This window comes from Chiroxiphia lanceolata, chromosome 25, assembly GCF_009829145.1.
Source record: "Chiroxiphia lanceolata isolate bChiLan1 chromosome 25, bChiLan1.pri, whole genome shotgun sequence".
NCBI classification, from domain to species: domain Eukaryota; kingdom Metazoa; phylum Chordata; class Aves; order Passeriformes; family Pipridae; genus Chiroxiphia; species Chiroxiphia lanceolata.
The window spans coordinates 2,281,162-2,307,038 of NC_045661.1; the positions used below are offsets into that span (position 1 = coordinate 2,281,162).

Genomic DNA, 25,877 nt, shown 5'->3' on the forward strand with positions numbered 1-25,877 from the left:
TTTATTTTGGGTTTGGGAGTCCCTAAAATAAAGATGGGTCCCCTAAAACTGCCCCCACAGATGTGAGCAGGATTCCAGGCAGCTGATGCTCAACAGAGCATGGCAGGAGTGGAGCCATGGAGGTCCAGATGGTTTCCTTTTTTCTGGGCAAAGGGACAAGCACGCTGAGGAGCCAGGCTGGCCTCTGAGATTATGAATTTCAGGAATTAGCCATGAAGGAGTCGATTAAAAAAACTGCATTTGGGAAATGATCCCCTCCCCACCTTCAGCTGTAGTGACAAACTTGCAGTCGCAGCGCGTCGATGGGAAGAAAAGCTGTGAGTGCTGGAAAGGTGAATTTTAGTTATTTTATTGCTGGTTCTGGATTCAGCTTGGAACAGCACAGCTTGGAAAAACCATTGGAAAGAGCAGCACTAACAGTCAGGCCTCTTTACAGTTTGACTGCTGAAAGACCTTGAGATGAAAGTGCATATTTTATTGGTTTCATGTTGAGTTTATTGCCTGTATAAAGGCCAAATAACCTTTACTGGCTGCATCACTGAATATTTCTGCATTTTTAGACTGAGAGTGACACGCTTCTGCTGTGTTTTCGTGCCCTCTTTGACCGTGAGTGAGTCATTTCACTGTTCTGTCCCTCAAATTCAGGATAAGGAGGACACCTGGCTCTGTGCTGATGGGAGATGTTTTCATACTTGTGAAACGTTTGAAAACTGTTTGTAAAATATTGTGTTCATGTAGATATATTCATAATAATTACGCTGCAATTATGATGAATATGCGTTAATAATTAATATTATTAATTACAATATTAACACTTATATCCGTGTGCTTTATGAGTCCTTCAGACATAGATATGACACTTGCAGATATTTTTAAAAAGCATCTTCCTGGAGATAATTCCCTGATGGGAAGTGCTGTCGTGTTGGCTCCCTGAAGGGGTGTCTTTTCTCTGTTTCATGGCTTGGTTTCTAACGAGAGCTGCACAGCTGGAGACTCAGTAACTAACTGAATAATCCAAAATTGGTGCCTTCAGGGAGTGCCCCAGAATGTGCAACGTCTTGTTTCTGCATCAGGAATTGTCTGCAGAAGGAATTTGATAGAAATTCCCCGAAGTGATTTTCGGAGCTGACGTGGGGTATTGCAGCATTTAGCCCTTTTTCCAGACTGAGATTCAGTACATTTTTAGGCAGTGACCACTTGTTCTTGGTGCCAAAAATGCACTTGACACTTGTAACTGATGCACTTTCCAGCAGTGAAGCTTTGCTGGTGGGTCTGTGCACCGGGTGGTTGCAGGTTTTTGGCTGAATTTCCAAGGTACAACTGCAATCATTTTCTGTCTGCAGGTAGAGTCAATCACGGTGATGGAGCTTTGCTGACGTGTCGCTAATGAGGGAACATGTTTTTAACTATATTTTCTTGGAGATTTTTGATGTTTGGTTTTTGTTTTTTTTTTTGTCCTCTGATGGGATTTTGTTTAATCTTTAGTGCTTTTTATTTGTTACAGAGATCCGTGCCCAATTGGTAGAGCAGCTGAAATGCCTTGACCAGCAGTGTGAGCTTCGGGTCCAGTTACTGCAGGACTTGCAGGATTTCTTCCGCAAGAAGGCAGAGATTGAGATGGATTACTCAAGGAATTTGGAGAAGTTGGCTGAGAGATTCCTGGCTAAAACTAGGAGCACCAAAGACCAGCAATTCAAGTAGAGTATTTGCCTTTTGTTTTTGCCCTTTTTTCCTCTCCCTCCTCCCTCCCCCAGGAGATTTGATTGCAAGGATAGGAATGGGAAAGAGGGTTGATCTAGTGAATGTAGGTACCAGCACTGCTGGGAATGTCAAAGCCAAATGTTTCCCAGGTTTGGGTTGAACACAGAACCCATTCCATGTTCCTGGATGCTTATTTCAGTTATTGCTGGTAGGTCAAATGCTGTCAGTAGGGAATGAAATGGTAAAAATTGGCATGTCTAAAAGGAATCATTTTCTTGGGGAAGGTGGGCAAAGCTGTGCACCACGTTTGGTGGACAAAGCCAGGATTTCCTTCAGTGCCAGTGCCTTTGGTCTGTTTTTTTGGGGTTTTTTATGGGTAACTGTTTCCAATCTGTTTTATGCTGTCAGCTCTCTGTTTTCAATATCCCACACATACTCAGTGTGGGAGTTGAGTGTTGTATCTCTGCTACTATCGCTTCAAACAGTAGAGAAACGAGGCCAGGAGTACTCCTGAGTCCAACAGAGCTGTGCCACTGGGGGCAGGGGAATCCCAAGGTACTAAGCTGATGGGACTCAGTTAAAATTTAAAGATGTCCTCATTGACAACTAATTTTTCCCCTGCTTGAAGCATTATTTCCAAGTGGATCTGACTGTACTGCTGTGGTTGTTCCTGGTTTTTGGTTCTTCCCCACTTATCTGAGTTGGGATGACTAACACATGTAGGAACGTGGGTTTCATGGATTCTGGTCTTTCTGATTTACTCCTGACTCCTGCCAGGAGGTGCTTTTCCCAGGAAAAGAGGGGATGCAGGAGAGGACCTGTGGATGAAGAAGGTGCAGAGCCACCAGCCCGGCGAGGAGGTGACCGGTGCGGAGCTCCCGGGGTTGACATCTGGGCAGAGCAGCACGGGGCTTGTTGGGTTTTTGTTGTCAGGGCAGCAGCTGGGGAAAGACACGGAGCTAAAGCAGCCTTGGGACCTGAATCATTTCTGCTTTGGACAGATCGGGCTGAGAGGATCCATCTGGGTCTGCCCCCGCCCAAAATGCGGCGTCACTTCGAGCATTGTTTGGGTCGGGCTGTTCCCCGGGTTTTGTGTTTGGTTGTTGCTGTGTTTGCAGGGATGTGGGGATGCAGCAGCAGCTTTCCTGCTCCACCAGCAGCTCCTCTTGTGGAAGCCATTAAGGAGGCACCATTTTAGTTTCCTCTCTGTGTAGCTTTGATGTCGTTTAATTTAGTTCTCCTTTAAAACACACATTGTGCTGCGCTGTTGGGAAAGCCTGACTGCCCAACAGAGCTGTTTGACAGGCTGGAGAAGAGTTATTCTGCTTATCTATAGACCTGTCATTGTCTGAAGTGTTTTTTCTTTTCCTCTCCAGTGCAAATGTTGTTACAACTATAAGCTTGTGTGTATTCTGCACATGCCTTTAAGATGGCACTAAAGAGATTATGCCTTGAACTGTAATTTTCCTTTGCATTATGATTGGTCTTTTCAGTTGATTTTGTTGTTGTTCCTGGTGAAAATTGAGGTGATTTCCTTTATATTACACGGTGTGAAACATCCCATAGAAACGCTTTTATATCCAGCTTCCAGTGTTGGGAAAGTTCCTATTTGGAGATTTAGAGTGAATGTATAATGTGGAAGTTTTGACTGTAGTCAGACAGACTCCTACATGGTGTCATACTTCATGTGAATTAATACTTCATCCTGGCTGTGATACTGCAGGGTTTTAAATTTTTTATTTTTTTATTTTTTTTTGCTCTAATGCAGTTTCCTTATTGACCCCTGCCCTGGTTTTTGAGCTGTTTGTCCTTCAGATAAGATTTACAAAGTTGTACCTGGACAAAACTGACCTCAGATATCCCAGCTATGGAGTGTAACCTGAATTGGAGAGGTGATTTTGTCAGCACATAAAACCTTAGCTTGAATTTCTGAATTAAATGTCGATGCTTTTCTGGTCAAGTGCAGGGCATTACCCAAAATACTCTGAAAGCTGTTCCTGAGCACTGACTTCAGTTTGCAGGGAAAGAGCTGATGCTGCTCAGGCTCCTCATTTCACTCACATTAAGGAGCAGAAAAATGACAGAAAAATACCTTGCTCTTGGAATATGTTACCCCTGCAAAGTCTGAGTCCCAAGTGTATGAGTTGTTAAGTTGGTCAAGAGTTGGAATAAGAGAAAAAACCAATTCTATGGGCAATACTGGCCACAGCAGTGGCACAGGTCAAGCTGTCTGTCCTGGGCACCTCCATCTAGGACTTGTTTGGCCACTTGTCTGCTGTCTGCGACAGTCAGAGTTGTGTCAGAATACCACAGGGATCAGTAAGGAAGCAATTCCAGTTATAATTACCTCTCCCCACCACTGCCCTGTCTGAGCTGGGGAGACTATCTTGGCTGGTATCTCCTCTGGAGATGCTGAAGCTGTAATCTCCTCGGGAAGCCCCCAGAAGCCCGTTTGATCAAAGGCAGCCATCAGATCTCTGCTCCTCGGGAGCCTGGGATTACATGTCTGTGAGAGGAGCCCTGGGCTGTAATTGCCTGGCTCTGACCCTATAAATACCCAGTAATAGGCTCCTCTCCCCATAACCTGGCAATTATGTCGGAAGGTACCGTATCATTCAGGGCCTGCTCCCCGTGTCCCTGGCCCTTTTTAGATCCCATAACACACACTCAGGGAGGGAATCTGCCAGGCACTCACCCTGTAATTTGCATGTGCTTTCATACTCAACAGCTATTATGTAATTGCCGAGTTGCTCCCGACTGTGATCGTTTAAGGGAACGCTGTCAAGGGCAGGAGGCTTCAGGCTGACCCTTGAAATTGGATTGTGTGGCTTCCTCCAGCAGCTGGAAAAAGGAACAGGCTTCAAGGAAAGAGCAGGGGAAAGGGCAGGCTGCTGGGGGGGTTCTCACAAAGGTTTTGCGTGGGGTTTGTTTTCCTGCCTCGGAGGGGGAGCTGGTCAGGTGGGCACGTTTGCACAGAATCCCAGAATGGTTTGAGTGGGAAGGGACCTCAAAGATCATCTTATTCCACCCCCTGCCATGGGCAGGGACACCTTCCACTAGCCCAGGTTGCTCCAAGCCCCATCCAACCCGGCCTTGGACACTGCCAGGGATGGGGCAGCCACAGCTTCTCTGGGCAACCTGTGCCAGGACCTCCCCACCCTCCCAGGGAAGAGTTTCTTCCTCATATCCAACCTAAACCTACTCTCTGTCACTTTGAAGCCATTCCCCCTTGTCCTGTCACTCCAAGCCCTTGTAAATAGTTCCTCTCCACCTTTCTTCTCAGCTCCTGCAGGTATGGAAGAGCACAGTTAGGTCACCCTGGAGCTTCTCTCCTCCAGGCTGAACAAAGCCAATTTCTCTGTCCTTGTAGGAGTATTTTCCATATGGGTTCTGAAGTGTAGGTGGTTGGGTCTTTACAGCAAACTCTGCATAGCTAGGGCTGGACTGAAAGGGTGTTTGCACAGTGCTCAGCTTGAAGCTTCACTGGGACATCTTAAAATGATTTACAGAGGTAGGTGTGTGTTATTCTCATCTGAGATGTCTGAAGAAGGGGAACAGATTGATTTAACCAAGGTGACATACAAGTTGATGGCAGTTGGATATATCCCAGGTTTTACTTGCTTTTAACTCTTCACTTTGCCTATTCTCTTCTAAAAATGTTGTTTTTTCAGTCAGAACAGGCTATGAAAGAGTTATACACAATGTATATATTTGGTATATATAGTATTCCTCAGAACCCACTGGTAAATAGGAGTGGCACAAGGAGCCGAGGAAAAAAAAGGCATTTTATAGCCCAAGTCTTCTAACTCTGGTTGTTACAAGAGCTTGGTGGTCACAGGTTTGGTGTAGTCATTGCTCCTTAAAGATCTGCCTGACTAAGGTGTGTGGCAGGTAAATCAGAGCATCCACCTCACAGGTGTCTCTTGGGTCTGGGGGTCTCTTCTTGACTTCCAGCCCCTGAGAAAGGCTCTGTCCCACTCCAGTGAGACCCTGGGGCCTTCAGCTCCAGCCTTCAGTCGCCCTGTTTCACGTGATTTTTGTCCTAGAGGCATCTGACTATTCAAAAAGCATAAAATCCGTGGCAAATCTTGAGTGATTCCTTTCAAGAGAGAAAATGGGAAAGAAAAAAAAAAAAAAAAACAGAAAAAGGAAAAAAAAAAGTGAAAAGACAGTGCTATTTTAAGGCCATATTTTAAATCAAGATAATCTTTGGAAGCAGGACACTGAGTAGCAATTGTCAGCTGGAGAGCTGAATGTCCAGGATATCCCAGCATGAAATTCAGATGGCTTTCTGGCAGCCTTTGCCTTGAAGTAGAAGATGCAGAATAAGTCTGGCAACCTTCAGGCTGAGCACTTGTAAACAACAGATGTTCATAACTGGAATCTTTTGGAAGAGAAGGGCAGGGAGCAGCATGGATGTCCATGCTTGTAATTCTCAAAATTTGCAGTTAACGCTGAGCTGCGTCAGGGAAAATCGGAGCTCGAGCTGAATGAGCAGCTTGCAGAGAAGTTCAGCTTTAATTTTCCTTAAAAGCCAAATGATTTCTTCAAATCAAAGGCTTGTGAGGGAGGTATTGACAGAAGCATTTGGGTCACGTGGACTTTCAATTACATTATCATCGTTATGATAATGTTAATAATAATAATAATGATAATGATGATGATGATGATGATAAAAAACATTGTCATAGGCTATTTTGACCTGTGATTCTTTTTGATGAAGCTGAGTCCTGCACATTTTTGCCCGAGTCTGTCAAGTACCAGCGTTTGGGAGGTTTTTCTAAGCATGAAACATTCATTTATTCAGTGACCTCCTTGAATGCAGAGAGCCAGGGAGACGTGACCAGGGAAAAATGGATGTAAAGCCTCAGGGGGGGATTTCTGTGCTGCTTTTCATCATATCAGTGATCCCAGTCTCGCCCTGTGTTGCTTGGTGTGATTGCAGCCACTGTTGCCAGAGTGCAAAATTCAGGGAGGTTTGAAATAGTGTTCACAGCAACAATTAAATCTCTGCTCTGCCCCTTGGCCTGGCTCCAGCTCCCATGGTTTGCAGGGTGGACTGTTTTGGGGTGTGTTTTGGGTCTGGAAGTGTCCATTGAACACCCCTAGGGAACAGGTCCTGAAAATTTTGGGGAGGTGGAACAGGAAACTTCCAATGTTGTGGGTACCACCAGGAGACTTGTTTTCAAACCATCATTCACAGGAAGGGTGGTCGGGAAGGTTTTCTGCTCCCATGGACAGTGTGATGTCCCTTGGAGAGGAGACCCTTCATGAGGAACTGATGGGGAAATAGGTTCAAATGGAAAGAGGAGAAGTTTGTGTTGGATGTACAGAAGAAATCCTTCCCTGGGAGGGTGGGGAGGCCCTGGCACAGGTTGCCCAGAGAAGCTGTGGCTGCCCCATCCCTGGAAGTGTCCAAGGCCAGGTTGGATGGGGCTTGGAGCAACCTGGGCTAGTGGAAGGTGTTCCTGCCCATGGCAGGGGGTGGCACTGGATGAGCTTTAAGGGCTCTTCCAACCCAAACCATTCTGGGATTCTGTGTTCATTCATTTAAGTGTTTATTTAGTAATATTTTAGCTCTCATCTAATTCATTCCCTTGTCTGGTGCTCCTTATGGAAACCAATATTCCTATTCCTGATTTGTGGATGTGGTTTTTAAATTTTTCAAATTTTTAACCACCTTTTGTTTGTTTGTTTGTTTTGTTAATCTATTTTGTATTTTCTGCTGTTACTTTGCAGTGCCCAACTCTGTGTCACTGTCATCTGGCTCTCTCTCTCTCCTGCTTGCCTTAAAGCAGACAAATCTTGGATTGTCTGCAAGGTCCTTGTATGAATGAGTAATTTAATTAAGACATTTCAGATATTTGAGGCTCAGCCTTCCCTTCTGATCTTTTGAGACCAGCTGAAAACTTTGAAGTGGAAGTTGCACAGGACCCGATCAAGATAACGCCCGAGAAACCACAGAGCTTCATACTTTGTGGTTCCCTAAAAATCCGTGCACAACTTCCTCTTCCTGCTCCCAAACACCCCTGATTGCTGTGATCTGGTGTAATTTAGGCTAACCTAAATAAACTCTCCACATTCACTATCATCACACCATCTTTATGTGAGTATAAATAGTGCTTGAAATAAACCTGGATCTTGGCGTCTTCCTCCTCCTCCTCTTTCTTCTCCTCGTCCCCTTCACGGGGCGGGGGGAGTTTGACTCCAATAGTTGTTGTGAATGTGAAGTTGCCAGCACTTTGGGAAAATTCATATCCAAGTCCTAAAGTTTTGGGTTGATCTCATCAGTTTTTATCACTTCAGAGTGAACACTGACTCCGTCATCCTGCGGAATGTGTGGAAATGGAGCTTGTTCTTGGTCGTACCCAAGCGGTCCCTGTTGCATATTTTCCTTCCCCTTTTCACCCCTCCTCTGTGGTGACATGAAACTGGAAGCAGAGTGTACTTGCCAGCTCCTTTGAGGATTCAAATGGTTAATGAAAATCACAATTTGCCTCTCTGCCATCTGCTCGTGGTTACGATTCAAAAAGGGTTTGCTGTAAACAGTTGTAGAACTTCTGCTCCGTGTTGTGAAAACTGTGGCCACGTTCCACCCCAGGAAATGCTGCAGTTTTAGAGGTGCTCTAAGCTGTGTGGAGTTTTAAAGGCTTCTTGGAAGGTCTGAAGCAAGTCAGTGCCTCTTTCCTTTTCTGTTTCATTCCTGCCTTTCTTTGCTTTTTGCTGGGAAAATCATCACTGGCAAATAACGGGGAGGTTTTGTCTCCCTTGTAAAAAAAGCTTGTCATGGAGGCATCAAGCCTGTTCAACAGCAAAGGACCGTTTCAAGGAGGCACTGAAGGGTTTAGTGAACCCATCAGACACCGGGAAATTAAAGGAATTTAAATGAAAAACCTCGAAATGTGCAGAGCTGTGGCTGCCTGGGGTTGAGCTCGGGGTGCGGCGCTCGCGGCGCATCCCAAGGTGACAATCCCCGCCGCGGATTGGAAACATGTGGGCTTGGGATTATTTTTTTCCTGCAGGATGGCCTTTCATGTGCAACCACATGGAGTGTGTCAACAACCCATCTGGCGCCATTAGACACCAGTGATTTTACTCACCAGGCTTTTCATGGGCTCCTGGTATTCCTGCTATGTGCTGCCTTAGAATAGCTCGGGGTGTTGTGGCAGGGCAGGCTGGACAGCTGGGAATTGTCCAGTTAACTATTGCATCTCTTCTGGGTTCCCCCTGGTGCTTCAATTTGCTTTGGGAAGCAAGGCCCTTGGACCTGCTCTCTGCTCCTTTCCATGCATTTTCTTCCATGGTCATAACTCGTGGTCCTTGAGGGTCTCAGCTCTTCCAGGCTGCTTGTGGTGGGGTTGGACTGATGGTCCATTAGGGATCCAGGCAGGATTTTGAACAGCTAGAACAGGGTCAGCTGGTGGAGAGTTTGAGCTTTTTGTTCCTAAGTTTCACTCCCAAACTCTTTATGGTCGTTGATTGATTTTTCACTTGTAGCTCTGCCAGCTTTAGAGGGCAAACACTGAGTCAGTGGGTAAAGTGCTGTGACATCATTGGTGTAAAGGAGCAAACCAGTCAGCTTTTAATATCTTATAGTCCTGTCCTTCATAAACTTTTCTTTGTATCCTTTCTTCTGCCTGAACCACAGGTTGTTGGCAGGGTTGGGGGCTCTTCATTTGACCTGTACACCTCTGACCCAGCGCTGCTCCTTGGAGAAGCTCCTCCTGGAGATGCTGTTTCTCCTCCTGCCCTCTTTTTAGTGGAAGAAAAAACCCTTAACGTGTTCATTGCCTTCCCTTGTGGTGGCAGCTCTTATCTCTGTCTCAGCAGGCTCAGAGCACATGGCTCCTGCTCTGCTTTGCTCATCACTTTGGCTGCAGCCTGGTCAGCACCCAAAGATTCCCAATTCTATTATGTAGCTCTCACAGTCACTAATTAGCTCTGTGGCACATTAAGAAAACGAGCATTATGCTGCAAACACTGGCTGCAGATGAGGGGCAGCTATTTGATTTACAAGGCTCAACATCTGGCAGTTTGAACCTTGTACAGTTCTGCAGTTGGATCATTCCATCTGGGTTTGTACCTGCAGTGCAGGACACTGGAATACGAAGGAAAATACTGTCTCTAAATTAAATCTGTGCCTTCTCATGGTTTTTTTTTATTTTTTTTTATTTTTTTTTTTTTTACTCAAAAAGCCCAGAGTCCTTTTTATATCCCCTCCCACTACACACACACTCCAAACATTGAAGCAGTTGAGAATCACAGGCTACAGTCATTCCTGAGCTTTTCATTTATATTTTGTTTTTAGAAAAAAAGCATCGAGCTCAGCCCTTCTGAACTGTTCTTCTTTATCTAAAATTATCCATATTGCACCACAAATCCAACCACTGATGTCATGAGAAGGGTAATGAAAGTCTGCCCTGGCTTAGTTTTCCCATTTTCCCAATGTCAGACATTTCTTGCAGCAGAGATTGCTGTCCTTTCAAGTGCAGAATATTCCCTTTTCAATGGAAATTAAACCACATTTCTTTTTAAGAGGAAAGAAATCCGATACAGTCACGTACAACAATCAAGGAGAGCTTTGGCTTTGCACCACAGATCTGCCTTAGTCTTTTCTAAATATTATTGTACTGTAAATGAATGGTAAACAGACCTAGGGAGAAGTAAGTGATGATTTTAAGGCTCCACCTGGACGTACCAGTTCCAAGCATTGCTGGAGCACCTCACACGATCCCTGCTCACCTCCCTGCTTTTATCTGGGATAAAATGGTGCCCCCCAAAAATGACTTACTCCTCTCAGCAGATGAAATGCTGATCCAAAGAAACTGAGGTTCCTCTCATCTCCCTTTGTATTGCTTATTTGCAGGGTGCATCAGCTGTAATAAGGTGGAGAAGGTTCAAAGATGAGAAAATAAAGCTGCTTGTGCGAGTGTTTCTGTCTCTTTGGCTCGGGACAGATAGAGATGCTTTCACATAATTGGGTTTGTACATGAAACACAACGTTTTGTTTCCCATGCAGATGCTTATTTAGCCAACTGGGTGCTTGAAATCTTTTTATTGTGGTTAAGACACAAATGCTCGAGACAGGACTGTGAAACCTGTTGTCAGACACTGGAGCCACCGCCCTCCCTCAGGCACTGATTTATGCACAAAATCCTGGATTCAGAGGGAAAAATTAAAGCCTGCATTTGGCACACTGCAGCCTGCATTTGCAGGATCTGTTTGCTGGGGGGGCAAAAGCCCAATGGCCATGGGAATGGAGGGAGATGCAGCTGAGGGTGTGTTTTCTGTGTTTCCCTCTCCTCTCCCTCAGCAAATCCATCCATCCCAGGGCTGGATCTCCAGCATTTACAGACACAGAACCTCATTGTGTTCACCTCAGGTGAGTCCTACCCAATTTTTTCCGTTTTGTGCCCTTTCTAGGAAGGATCAGAACGTGCTGTCACCAGTGAACTGCTGGAACCTGCTGCTCAATCAGGTGAAGAGGGAGAGCAGGGACCACACCACCCTCAGTGACATCTATCTCAACAACATCATCCCCCGCTTTGTGCAGGTCAGCGAGGACTCAGGACGCCTCTTCAAGAAGGTATCTGAGACTTTTTTGTTTGGTTCTTTTGAAATACCCTTCCAGCTCTTACTTCTAGTGCACTGATTTATTGTTGCCTGTCCTGAACACCTGAGGTTTCAATTTTTTCAGTAACTTTATTCTTCTAGTATTTTAGGATTTTCCCAGATGAGGCCAGCTGAGATTTGTTGGTCTAAATTCAGGCCGTGGGTTTTTTTTTTTTTTCCTCTTAACCTGCTCGTGGTTTCATATGGATGTTGAAACTTTAATTAAATGAGCAGAAGTGCTTCAGGTCTTCAGCTCTGAACGTAGTCAAGAACAGCTCTCAAAAGGCAGAATTACATCTGCCATGGAGGAGAAATTGCTGTTAAAAATTAGGGAGAATTCCTGCTATGCCGGACAATAAAAGGGTATATTGTCATTCTCTGGAAAAAGGAAAAGATGTAATTGAAGTCTCTTTTGTTTGCCTTCTCCCCTTTCTCTCCCCTTGATTTCCACCTGGGAAGAAAGGTGGGACAGTGTGGGAGGGTTTTGCTATTAAGAATCTGTTCTTCCAGTTAAAGAAACACGATATGGAGGCTTTGAAACTCCTGTTCCCTGGTCTCTGCAGAGATTTGCCAGTCGCTGGAACATCTGCTGCTTAACATGTTGAAATCATTGCAGCTCTTAACTTTGAAAGCCATTTCTCTGCCCCCACCCCCTTGCAATGTGTCATGAGCTCGGGGAGTTTTATTTCTACTCTTGCAAGGCCTGGAGAAGGGAAAGAGTGTTGAGATATTTCTTAACCTCTCCCTGTTGCCCGAACTGCTGGAGGAAGTCTATAAAATGCAGTTTGTTCAGGCTGCTAGAAAATGAGCAGTGCTCAATATTGTGTGAGATATTTCGTGTCAAGATGCACTTGAAGGAGCAGCATCTCTGTGTTACCTGGAGAGCAGGATGAATTTGCTCTGTTGCAGCAGGTTTTTGTGTGTGGTGTGATTTCTAGGGGAGAATGAAAATCAGTGCAAGTGCACTGTGGTGTTCCTTGTCCTCTGCCTATTCCCTGAGTTTTTAATGGAGTATGAAAAATACATTCAGCTGTTACACTCTGTTTCTCTTACACTTCTTTATTTTTAAGTCATTGCCCGAGCAGAGGAGGGATCTTTCTCATTTTCAAGTAACGTCACACTGAGGCCTTTTTGACCTTTTAAAACTTTCTGGTAATTACATTATGGTTGATTAGATACTTACACGGGATTATTGAATGGCAGTTACTCTTCAATTCCTCTAATCCCTCCAAAGGAGAAGTAATCTCCCCACAGAATTTCAACAAGGGCTGTGCTTGAGCAAAGTGGCCTGGAAAATGCCTTGGCAAAGTGGAACATGGAAATGGATATTATCCCACTTTGGCTGGCAACTGGCATCTTCATTTTCAGCCCTTTTATAAAAACAGGGCAAACCCGTGGTTATGCTTTATTTTGGGCTGCAGGACTGGAATAAAAACAAATAACTGATCAGCAACAAAATACACCTCTGGTTTCTTTCTCACAGACCGAGGGCAAGCTCCATATTTATAATTTGAGCAAACAAAAGGCACTTGTTAATAAATCCCAGCTACTTGTTGCCTGACTGTTTGCCAGGAATATCACATTGGCTGAAGGCCAAAGCAGGTATTTGATTACTATTCCACTTGTGCTGAGTGGTTAAAAACAAAAATTGCATTCTCTCTTATCTGGTAGCAGCTGATAAATAGAGAAATTTGGCTGAACTTGGATCTGCTGCTGCTTGTGCTTTTTCACTGGAATCTCTTCCCTTCCTGAGCTGTGAGAAGCAGCAGGAATTGGTACAAAAGGTACTACAGGCTAGAAAACAGATGAAGTGTGTGGTTAAAATATTGCAAATCAGCTTTATAGTCCATGGATTTAAAGAATTGTTACCTGTATAGGAAACTCTTCTGCAGCATGTTTGTAATATATCCCAAAAACAGCACAGAGAGTTGTCAGAATATCTTTGGACCATGAGCAGACAAATGGTACCTTTTCTGCCTTTTCCTGGATGAAGAAACAGGGACAAGTGGATCAAGTCACTTCTCCAGGGTTGTTCACTCAGGCTGCCTTTCTGATCAGTGTCTGTAGGTATTGATGGGGAATTATTCAGTGACTTGGCAGGATATTTAGGAATGACATGTATTTTTGTGCCTCTGCAAACATATCAGCCCAAAGGGAAACTACTCTTGTTGATGAGGAATCACTGAAGAACTTTCTCTTCCCTCTCCCCTTAGGATCTCCCATCCTTTTTTAAACTTTTGAGGCATCCTTTCCTATTTTCAGTGGAGAAGAGCTGCTGTAGTGTGTGACAGCTCAGAAAGCTGAGCTCTTTTTATCTACCTTAAAGCAGATGGGGTTTATACAGGAGCTGCATGGAAAATAAAACCACTGTGCCTCGCTGCAAACCCTCCCACAGAGCTGGGCAAGGCAGATCTGGAGGTCCTGATCAAAAACCCAAATGAGAGTGAGTTCCAGGGGCATAGCTGGGTGAGTGTGCTGCTGCAGCTCAGAAAATTTTCTGTGGCTTCTCCACAGACCTAATTAGCCAGGCCATGGCAGTGAAATAACTGGCTGTGTTGCTTCTGAGACCGGAGTTTCCTGCCTCTCCTGTGCCAGGCAGTCGTTCCAGCTCATTCTCTGGTTCTGCACCATCTCCTCTCTGCTCTAACCATGCACTGCAGTTTAATGAAGTGCAGCCTCAGCTCAGGTGCTGTCAGGGCACTCAGGTTTAGTTTAACACAGGAGCCTATTTTTTTCTGTTTTCCAGTGAAAATGGTAGCTGTTGGAATTGTGGTGCCAGTCTTGCTGCTGGTTTGGGAGCTCCCTGCCCTTGTTTCACGGAGACTCCTTGTTAAAAACAAGGACACTTCATTATTTTAGAGTCTGAGAAATGTTCTTTTTTCACACTCCTCTTTGGAAAACAGCTTCTGAAAGAGTTATACGTGTGTCTGGCTGATTGCAGGTGCTCTGGTAACTTATATTTAGGAACTACTCACTGGGTTGTCAATAATGCTATGAAATGTGGAGAGGAGAGCAGAACAGGGATCCTCCTCTGCTGAGGGCAGTGGAAATCGAATCCTGGGGCACAAGATCCTTTTCTTGAGCCATTTGTAACTCAGAGCTTCCTCGAATCAGTGTTTTGTGTCGTGCTGGGGTGGAGCAGGTGAGCTGGGGAAAAAAGGATGTGCTGAAGGTCCCTTGTGTTGCTCATCTCTTGAGCTGCTGTATCTCACCCTGTGTGAAGTGGAGAGCTTTTTCAAAGGGAATCTGAGTGCAGTGTGCAGCTGTAATCCAACCTGAGGGCAGCAAAGGGCCTGGGTGGGTGTGATAAGGTCTGTGCTGGGAAGGAAATACATCCTCATGACAAAGGGGATGCTGGTGGTGGGAGCTGGAGCAGCACAGAGCCTGAGGTGGGAACACCAGACCCTTCTCCCTGGCCAGAAGAACATCAGCAGTGGTGGCAGCGTGTGGGGTTTGACTCTTCCAGTGAGTGGGATGGAGAATCCTCAGGCTGAGGTTCTCATGTGCTCCCCCTGGACCCCTCAGACCACTCTGCAGAGGGCACAGCAGAGCTTGGCTGGGTCTGTCTTAAAATCATTGAACCCCCCAGATTCCAGCAGTGGTGCCTGCACTGCACACAGGTTTCCAAAGGCTTTGTGTTGGCAGTGTTTGGATGTCCTGGGAAGCCTGCATGGTCTGTGGCTGTGTCTCCCAGTGTTCCTGTCCCTGTGTTGAGATGGGATCCCTCTCCAGGGCTGTGTGACAGCGTGGAGGGTCCTGATTGTTTGAGTGTTGGAGGGAAGCCTGGCAGCCACTTCAAAGGTATCTGTGCTGATAAGAGGAGCTGTGTTTGCTGCCAAAGCCAGCACTGAAGTGGTGCTGGATGAACAGTGTGTGTCAGCCCCTTTCTTCCTGCCCCTGGCATTTGTTTATTCCTTAGTTACCTCTCCCTGCAGAACCTTTCCATGGCTGAGCACTGTCTGCACCAAATGTGGGTTTATATATAATTGGATAATAAATTATGTGCTACAGGTTTATATCTTATTGGGAACTCGCAACCTGAGCTGTAGGAATTCTTGGAGCACTGTACTTTTCCATGCCCTTTGTTTTGTGCTGAGGAAACTCTTTTAGGTGTCAGTCAGAGATGCTGTTGGTCAGGGACTTGCTGCTCCAGCAGTCCTGCAGATGAATCCTGGTAAGATCTGGGATTTGTCTGACCCCAGGGACAGTGTCAGTGCAATTCTGTGCTACTGCAAAGGAAGATAAATGGTGAAATAACCACCTTCTCCAGCAAATAAAACCAGGGAATCGTCCAAATAACAAATAGTTACACCTTGGGAAGGGGGTAGTATTTTCTTGTTTGTGCAGCAGTTAATGATTTAGCCCTGGGTTTTGTGCAAGGCTGAAGTTCCAAGCCCGTGTGCCACCGGCGTTGCTATTCCAGTCACCTCTCCCTCTCCTGGAGGATGATCCTGCTTTGATGTCTGTTCTCCTTTTCATTCCTTCATCTCCTTTTGTGGAGAGCTCTCCTTTGATTTCCTCCTGCTTATCCTCCTTCAGCATGGCCCTTTTATTTATTTATTTCAATGTTTCTCTATGTCTTTATTTATATATATATATATAAAATATTTTCCTTTTTGAGCTGATTCCCACTTTGATTTCCCCTTTTCCCTCTATCCCCCTGCCACCCTCTCTATTTAATGTGACCCTTCATTTCTCTGCACAGTACAACCTTTCTGTTTCTTGCATGGTTATCAGGTTCTCTTTTGCCTCCAGATGTATCTTTTGAGTGGGATCCCTTGGGATTATTTATACATGTATAGCCTTTTGAGCAGCAGTCTCTTTAATTTGGTATCTTTAATCACTCTTTCTCCGTTGTCTCTTTGAGGTTTCCCTAGAAGCAGCCTGATAACCTTGTTCAAATTTAAGGAAAAAAAAAATAGCTTTTTTAAAAGAACAGACTGTGGAAGCTTCAGCCACTTGGAGTAGTTCATGAACAAACTGATTTTTTTTTTTTTTTTTAAGTTTGACAGATTTTTGCATAACAAAACTGTGAAGTAATTGGGAAATGTTAATAGGCAGAAAGGCAGATTTATTCAGTGTATGCATGAGTTGGTCTGTGGAGGGGCCTCAGGACAGGCAGTGCCCCTGAGCAGAGCCAGGTGCCATCTCAGCATCTGCCTGCCCTGCTGGTACCTGTCCCTCACTCAGGGTTGGTTCTGCTGTGTTCAAAACACATATTTTTTAGCTGGAAAAGCTCCCAGGGATGTTGGGAGCAGTGACCCTTCCCTGCTCTCTGCCTGCTCTGGATAGATGCATCCTCTCCCTGCAGAGAATCTTACCTTGAGAGCTCAGCATTCCTTTGCACTGTTGTACCCCTTTAATTGGGGATATTTATTTATGGGGAGGAGAAAAAAAAACCCCTGTGTGGAATCAAGAAAACAAAACCGAGGGTTTAAAATTCGCTTCCCGTTTAACACCTTTGATCATGTTAAAAAAAATCCAGTTTATCTCCTACTACACTGCAGGCTGTTTGATGTGAAATGGAAAATCCACAATGAATTGGTTAAAAGCCTTGCAGTAATCAAGGAAGAAGAATTATTAATTCTCTTAGGGGTCTGTGCTTGCAATGACCTACTTTACAGCTGCAGTGTGTCTCTTGCTGCCTTGGTACCAGAATATGACAAATCTCCAAGTACTCCACACGTGGGAGAGCCAGGCACATGAAAGAAATGTACTGCTTGAAATGCTGGGCATTTGTAAAAGTATTTTTTTCCCTAACAGTGGAAAAATGCAAATATGCAAATGCCACAAGTGAAACCCTGAGGTGCAGAGTTGGTACCTTCGTGCTCCATCCCTGCTTGCATCCTTATCCTCTGCATCTTCCTCTGCCTTGGGTGCCTTGGGAAATGGAGATGAGTTCTTACTCTTTCCCCAAAATCTGAAAAGGACACAGAGGCCTCTTGTGAAGTGGCACCACCTGATCCCTCGCCGGGGAAATGAAATCTCCCCCTTTTCCGACCTGCTTATTTTTAGAACAAGTGGGAATGGGGGAAGGGAGAGGGAGGGAAATAATTCCTGTGCTGCTCTTATCTGAGCTAACAGTGCATAAATTTCCTGCTGAGGTAGAGATTTGATTCCCCCACCTGTAATGGGAGTGGATGGCTCCTGTTCCACTGCCCAGCGATGCCATCGGAGCCTGGTGCCCAGGGATGCACTGAACTCCAGAGGCTGCAGCTGGAGCAGTTTTCCTGCATATGTGACAGGCTAAAAATCATAGAATCATAGACTGTCTCAAATTGGAAGGGACCCCAGGGATCATCAAATCCATTACAAGAGCATGGAGTGACAGGACAAGGGAGAATGGCTTAAAGCTGAAAAAGAGTAGGTTTAGATGGGATATTAAGGAGAAATCCCTTCCCTGGGAGGGTGGGGAGGCCCTGGCACAGGTTGCCCAGAGAAGCTGTGGCTGCCCCTGGATCCCTGGAAGTGTCCAAGGCCAGGTTGGATAAACTTGGAGCAACCTGGGCTAGTGGAAGGTGGAAGGAGGTGGAACAAGGTAATTTTTAAAGTCTGTTGCAACCCAGACCATTCCATGATTCTGTGGTAAGTCCAAATGTCACTGCTGCTTGTAGGTTGGGCAAGGAATATGCTGCATTTGGTCCTGTTTTTTGTGCAAGTAGTCCATGGCTATTACATTTTATTCCTGATTTCCTCTGTGCTTACCCTGTCCTTCACTGCACCAGTGGGATCACCTCGAGGTGGGAAAATCCGGGTCAGGCAGGAACGAGGTGACACCACAGGGACACTCCAGGTCATTCCTGTGACTGATCCCTCCAGTTTCCTTTTTCCTAGAGATACATCACAGCAGTTTGGAAAAAAAGGATGTTAGGGGATGTTGGTAGCACAAAGCTGCCCTGCAGAGCATTAAAATTACTCCAGTATGTTCCAGGACTCCACCATTGCCACCTCCAGAAGCCCTTTTCACATGTGGCTTGTCCAAGGAGGGCAAATTTAGCTGGTTTTTCAGCAGGAATGAAAGCTCTGGGCCATAAAATTGCCTGGTTTGTTGGGATTGAGCACCTGGAGCCCAAAATTCCATAGGATCAGCACAGAATTCTGAGAAAAAAACCCCAGGGAAATAGGGAAATGGGGCTGTTGGGAAGCAGCTCTCTGAGCCCAGAGGATGGGAGGCAGTGGTGTGACGTGGTTCCATGTAAGAATGGCTTTCCAGAGGGCAGGATTCTGCTGTTAAGAAGGAAAATTCCTTCTTGCTGACATAGTGGTGAAACAAATCACTGGTGAAATGGTGGAGAAAACTAGATAATAGCAACTCTTATTTAAATATGACTGGCCGGGGCATAATGGATCATTAAACTGGAAAGTGATGATCTGTCACCCAAAATATGCATTTGTATTGTGTGACACAGGGTTTGTTTTCTTAGCTTTTCTGTAGATTCTGGAGAGTTGGAAGCTTTGGGAGAAGTTGTTACAGAATTCCTGGTCTGTAGGGCCACGTGAGAGTGGCCGAGCAATTTATCCATAAAAATTGTGGGAGAAATTTGCCCAGGATTCAGGCAGGTCACAGCCCTCACTGAGGGTACATCCTCATAAAATAAGGGATATATTTATAACATAGGGACTGGGCTGATGTTGATGATGGAGACAGTGAAGCTGGTTGACTGTTTAGATGAGAGCATGGAGGTGATAAATCATATTTGCTGCTGCATGCAAATGAACTACAGGCAGGATTGATTAATAAGAGGAAAAATCACTATCACCTGTAAAGAATTCTGAACTTTAATTACCAGATTCTGTTTAAGTGCTACATGGATCCTGGTAGATTTTACCTTCCAAACCTTCTCTTTAACAGTCTTCATTAGTAGAATTTAACTAGTACATAATGAATACCCTGTGTTGTAACGTGGATTTAGACAGGATTTAAAAGGATCTTGCACTGCTGCACATTTCCTCACTGGTTACAGCAAGACTCATTCCCAGCTCCCACTGTTGATTCCAAAAACATGGGAATATTTAGTGTTTCTTCTCCACCTATGTGCATTTAATTATTGCTTTTTATAAGATGTAGGGAGCTGATCTTGTTAGGGAGCAGCTCAGAATCAGCAGATTTGGGTTCCCTGTCACCGTCCGACATCATTTGAGGCGACATAATCAGATAAAATCCCTTATCTGGGTGTTGTTACACATTCACCCACCAAGGGTTGGAGTCCTGGTGTTGAGTTTGTGGGGAAAGCACCCCGTGAGCTGCACGGAATGTTTGTTTTGAAGCCGCCCCATCTCTTTCTATCAGATCTGGAACCGCCAGTTCCCGAGGCTCGAGATCCGGGGCCCGAAATGTTGCCGGCATTCCTTCGCTCCCAGATTTATTATCCCCCCGGAATATTTTGAAGCTGAAGTCGTTAATGTTTGGTGGAATGCGGAACAGCCAAGCCAGTCCTGCAGTAGATCCCAAAAAACATCTTGATTAAATTAGAGGGGAGGTGGAGGGGAGGGAGGGCTGGAACAAAGAGGCCGTTGAGGAGCTGGCACGGGGTGCTGGGAATTTATGTGGCAGCAACCTACAGCTCTGCACATGGGGCAGATACACCCTGGTGTAACAAAGGAGTAGTGTGCATGTGTGTGTGTGTGTCTGTGTGTGCACACACACGCTCAGAGCAGCTTCTTTGGGCTGCAGGAAAGGCTTGAGAGGGGCAATTTGAGAGGAACGTGCTGAGGAAGCAGGTTTGCACTGCTGTCACCATCCTGGAATGGCTTCCTTGGGTGCTGCTGATTATTTTCCTGATTTTCAGGGAAAGGGCAACCTGTGGTTGTCACCACTCGTTGCACACCTTGGCACAGCACAGGTGAGGAGGTGCTGGTGCCCCACTGTCCCCCTTCCCCATTCTCATGGGCTCCTGTGCTGTGCCATGTTCCAGGAGCATCAGTGATGATCCAACTGGATCATCTCCCAAATTGAGAGGAGAAGGGTTTAGCCCTGATGGGATAAGGAGACAAGGTTTGTGGGGACCTCCCCTCCCCACACACACAGTTTATTAGTAGAGCCAGTTAGATAAGATTTTGTTGCACAAGCCCTTTCAGGGAGGTGCAGATAGACTCTGGTTGTAGGTAGAGCCGAGCATGGATAAATAATAATAAAACTGATCAGACTTGCCTTCATTTATTGCTTTTTCCTGGAAGATTGTTTACAAACGGACTTATTTAAGCTCTGTCTGCCTTTGCAAAACATACAGAATAATAGAGAACAACATAGGATTTGATGCTGAGATAGAAATTGATACTGGAGACATTGGCAGCTGCAAAGACTGTGGGTTCTGTTTTCTTGACATGCATTTTCTTTGTAAATCCATGCCACATTCTGCCATGATTCTGGGATCTCTCATGCCTGTATGACAAGGGGTGGGATCAGCAGCCTGGGATCTGGCTGCACTTTGAACTCCATGGGAAGTCAGGGAAGTTCTCTCTGTGCATCACCTTTGCCTCCCTCTACAGCACTCGAGCAACAACTTTCCCATTTTCTTCTGACTTTCCCAAGGAAACCCTTCTGTTTCCTCGAATATATTTTCATTTATCAGGGTCAGCCAGCTCAGCTTTTTTCCCTCCTAAACCTTTTTCTTTTGGTGGAATCAGTGCAGGGAACAGCATTACATTAACAGTGCTCATTGCACAGCTCTTGTTTTCGTGGCACCTATGATCTATCTCACCTTCATCTTAATGGAAGGTTTTTTCCAGTCCAGCAATCCAGCAGCTTCTTTCTTGATTGCTCATTTGGAAGCACAAAGAGTTTGGTGTTTTGACAATTTGGCACTTGCGTGTCTCCTTTTCTTCTTCAACCCCGAATATACATTAAAATATTCATTTTAATCTGTTTCGCATAATTGATGCCTCAGCAGTTTGTGCAGTGAATGAGCAATTTTATGCAAGAAATAAGCAAATGGGCTGAAAAGAGCCTGGTGAAAGGCAGATGATTGGGCCAGTCCAGGCAGTTTCACCAGCACAGTGGAGCGTGTTGCTCAAAAGCTCCTTCTGTGTGAAAAGTTCAGTGCTCAGGGCGTTTAAAACAGACCCAGCCAGTCACTTCCAGTAATCATCCCCACGTTGAGAAAAAGGCAGTCAGAAAACCCTTGTGACCCACATCACTGCAGGGATGAGCAGCAGCTTCAGCTTTTTTTTCCTGCTTTCAGAGGTGGAAAAAACTGTAGATTCGTTGCTGCCAACTCCCTTGGGGATTGGGAATCACCAGCTTCTCACTTTTCTTTAGATTAAAGACTCCTCAGAAAAAAAGCAGGATGCTCTCCTTTGTCAGCATTTGTGTCAGATGCTTTTTTTTTATTTTCCAGTAGCACCTGGGGAGCAGAGTTAGGAATGTGGGACTGAAATATATGGAAAAGGCAAAGGATTGGACCTTGGATACTTGTGCCTCCCATTGTGCTGGGGAAACAGTGTGGGATAAAACAACCATCATCTCAGAAACCCGCTCTGAGCACTGCTGAACTGGACAGTGTTCAGAAGAGAATAATTAAGATTTAAATTATATGAACTCTCTCTTTTGGCTTTTACATTTATCAGTATGGTCTTGGGGTTTTTTATTTCCTCACAGCTTAACACTATCTTGACTTCCAAGGCAGCAATGTTGGTTTAAGTGTGGGTTTGTCCGCTCTGCCTCTTTATCTTTTTCTTTTCCTGAACTTTGTAGGCATAAATAATCTTGAACTTATCAAATTTGCTGCCCCAGTAGATATTAAACAGTTCTAACACGCAGAGCGTGAAGGTTCAGTCACGCAAACGCTGCCTTAGTGGGTAGTGAGTGAGTAAAATGTCTAAACTGAGTAATATTCTTCTTACATGCTGACTTCCTTACCCTGCATTTCTGCAGCTTCCATACCAAGCTGTCCTGTATCTACAGTCTTGCTTGATCCTGCTAAAATTGTTGGATCTGTGTGTTTCCTTTGAAAATCCCAGGTTCTCTGGCCGTTTCCATCTCCATACAGCAAAGCTTTTCTTTCTGTGCTTATACAACATTTCAGTTTATTAATACTCTTGGTGCAACATGACCCTAAGTGGCTCTGGGCTGGGCAGTTTATTGGATTTGCCAGCACAGACAGTGGTGCTTAATTGGGCCTAAATTATTTGTGGATGCTCCTCGTTCGCTTCCTCCTCCTCTTTTCCGTCTTCCCCAATTAACTTTCGTTTCTCTCTTCTCTTGCAGAGCAAGGAAGTGGGATTGCAGCTCCAGGAAGACTTGATGAAGGTCTTGAATGAACTCTACACGGTAAATCAAACTGACTCCTTGGCATCTTTTCAGGCACAAGGGAAGTGTTTGGGTTCTCCCACCAACGCTGGTAAACGTCTGCAGTCCCTGCAGTTTGAGGCACCTCCTGTTCACCACCTACAGAGCACCATAAATCCCACTTTTTCCCTCTGTCCCTGTGTTGTTTGAGCTCTGTGAGTGTTTGCTCCAGGGAGATCACACCTTCTCCTTCGCTGCAGTGATGGTTTTAAATTAAGAAGGGTCAGAGAGAGTAGAATTATATCTAAATATGCCAAACCCCTTCAGTTTTGTGTGGTGTGAGCAGACAGAAGGCAGCACGGGGGGGGACCCACTGTGTGTGTTTGTTCCTCAACCCTCAGCAAAGCAGTTCCCCTTAGAGTAATAAGAGTTTTCCATCTGTGCTTTTTTTTTTTGGATCTCAGTAAATCCACTGGAGGCACCAAGGAAGGAGGAGGGATGTGTTCCTGGGAGCTCATGTGCTGCGTGGGGGTTTTTCTTCTCACATTGATAAATGGGAAATCCTGTCGTTGGATGAGATTTTGGCTCTCTGCAGCTGTTGCTGAGCTAGTTCTCTTTTAAAAGCAGAACTTACACGTGGTTTAGTGGCTCAAAATGTCCTTTTATTTTGTGCTTCCTTAATGATACGCCAGGTCATGACACGGAGGTACAAGTTCTGTCCTTCCTTCTTTCAAAAGATGATCTGGGGATGTTCCTCAAGCCATGGCACATCAACCCTGTGATGAAATTCAGTAAAAATATCAATGGTACAATATTTATGGGGTATCCCTGCAATTTCCTACATCAATAAAATGTTCCGTTACAATTTGTTACAGTTACAGCATTGAAACCAAATATTCAGATAATAATAATAATATTTGTTTTCTATTTGAGGGCATAATCTGATACAACTTTTGAGTCATGTCCTTGGGTGGGATCTTAGGGAAGAACTCAGCTCTGTTTCTAACCACAGACTTTCAGGAACTGAGATTTCTTTCTAATCCAAGTTGACCTGGCACTGAAGGGGCTGCTTCCTGGGGTCTCATAGATGTGGGTAATAATTCCTGTGTGCCAGGCTCTGACAGGTCATTCAGCCAAATACTGAGTCCTGGTAGTTTCTGTGACCGTGGAAGGAAGATCTTCCAGAATTCAGCCTTTGAAAAACAAAGAATTGTAGGGTATTAACCTTTCTGATGTCGGTGTTAGGAACTTGAAATCTATTTATTCCTTCCTTCTCCTGCAAAATTTTAAGTTGCCTCTTCACCAGAAAAATTCTTTTCCGTTGAAAAAGCCACTTCTGATCAACATTAAAAGACCATTTCTTGCTGGACTCAAAACAACCCCAGCAGTGATTAAATTCAGTGCTACTTTCTAGAAATGCTTCCACTCCTTGTCCTGCTGGGTCTCTGGTTTAACTGGACGTGGCACAAGGTGCTGATCAACCAAAGGCTGGGCTTGATGATCTTGGAGGTCTTTTCCAGCCTAAATCATGTTGTGATTCTGCACCCAAAGCCTTGGCAGGATCCCTGTTTTCAGGCAAAATGGATATGGGCAAATTCTTTACTTTCCCTGTGCCAACAAAACACAGAGGGGTTGTTACAGCCTGTCATTTTTTTCTTGCCCTGAATTGTCCCGTGCCCTCAGCAGACTCCAGTGAGTCACCAGTGACCCCAGCAGCAGACTGGGGTGGGCAGTGGGCTGAAACCATTCCAATCCTCATGTCTCCTCCCGCTTCTCTTGCTCTCTGCCAGCTCCACTCTCAGTGACAGAGGGAAAAGAAGCTACTTGGAATCTATTATTATAAATGCCTGCTTTATAGTCTGAGCGTATGGGGGAGCTGGGAGTGCGGGTGTGTAAATTATTCAGCACGTCTCTCCAACACTGGCTGCATTCACAGTCCCTTTCATGTTTAAATCCAGTGTCTCTTTGTAGCTGAGAACCTTTGCTGATCACTGCAGAGGCAGAGCTTGCGTCCTACTTACGTAGAACTGTGTCATGTTGTGGTACAAAACAGGTATAAACAGATTTTCCTCTGAAATCAAGACCCCACTTGCATAAAAAAAATTGATTTATTTGGGGTGATTTTGTGCAACTGTGCTTTTTTTTTTTTTTTTTTTTTGCCCCCCCCCCCAGAGTTACATCATGATGTTTGTTTTGGTGTGTGCTTCAAATTGCATTGCATTTCTGGATAAAAAACTAGTTTATGTATCGTACCCTTTGGTTTTTTAGCTCTTTTTTTCCTCAACACAAAGCTAGACATTAATATCCTGTGAAACAAATGGGGTTTTTCTGTGACTTTGGGGGATATTTATCTACACTTAATTATAAAAAAATGTGCTATAATAAAAGTTCTCCATATAGTACAGGGTCCAGGTCTCCCTAAACAAAAGGACAACATTCCTTTTATTAATATTTTTATTAATAAGGTGAAATAATTTTATTTATTAAGGCGAACAGAAGTACTTTTATGTACCAAATTTGATATAAACAAATGGAACCTGAGTTGCTTTTGCAGCCATTGTGTTCAGACATGATTTACATGCAGTTCCTGGAGACTTGTGATGTTTAAAGGACTGATTCATCCAGATGAAAGACCGATAGGCATCCCTTTGGAAAACTTACCTGCTGATGAAAAGCTCTCATTTTCCAACGCTGGCACATCATTTTCTTTGTAAAGGAGGCTGGATTGAGTCTGGATCTTTTTTTGGATCTCGTGCCTCCTTTATTGGCTTGTGCAAGAAGGCACATGCCAAAGTTAAACAAAAGAAACAGCTGCAAAATAATCCACTTTGATTTCAGATTCGTTTCGAGAGCCACACACTCGTTTGTGGCATCTTCTGAGGGGGGAAGGTTCCCCTGAGTTATTTTTCCAGTTGGGATTATTTCGAGTTTAACGACCTTGCTGGGCTCTGACTCTGGGCTCTCACCTTTCCACAGGTGATGAAAACCTACCACATGTACAACGCCGACAGCATCAGCGCCCAGAGCAAGCTGAAGGAGGCCGAGAAGCAGGAGGAGAAGCAGATTGGGAAGTCTGTGAAGCAGGAGGACAAGCAGACCCCCCGCTCCCCCGACTCGACCTCCAACGTCAAGTTCGAGGAGAAACACGTCCGGCGAAGCTCCGTCAAAAAAATCGAGAAAATGAAGGAGAAGGTACTTGCCTGGCAGAGCTGCTGCTTGTGCAGAGGGGATTTTTGCAGAAGATCAGCACGGGAGATACAGAGTTCCCTCCTCAAGTGCAAATCTCTTTTTTTTTTTTTTTAATTTTTTTTTGCCATTTTAAACGCTCAGATTAAGG

The 25,877-nt window shown here is 44.9% G+C and overlaps 1 protein-coding gene across 5 annotated transcripts in view; it reads left to right on the forward strand.

Annotated features, from left to right (window-relative positions):
* The window catches only part of SRGAP2 (SLIT-ROBO Rho GTPase activating protein 2), a 108,846-nt gene that overhangs the window by 35,373 nt on the left and 47,596 nt on the right, over nucleotides 1-25,877 (forward strand). For all 5 annotated transcript variants that reach the window (XM_032710695.1, XM_032710698.1, XM_032710699.1 and 2 more), the window contains 4 exons: nucleotides 1,505-1,697; nucleotides 11,125-11,287; nucleotides 22,520-22,582; nucleotides 25,517-25,732. In XM_032710695.1, coding sequence (XP_032566586.1) covers nucleotides 1,505-1,697; nucleotides 11,125-11,287; nucleotides 22,520-22,582; nucleotides 25,517-25,732 — 635 coding nt within the window. The remainder of the gene's footprint in view (nucleotides 1-1,504; nucleotides 1,698-11,124; nucleotides 11,288-22,519; nucleotides 22,583-25,516; nucleotides 25,733-25,877) is intronic.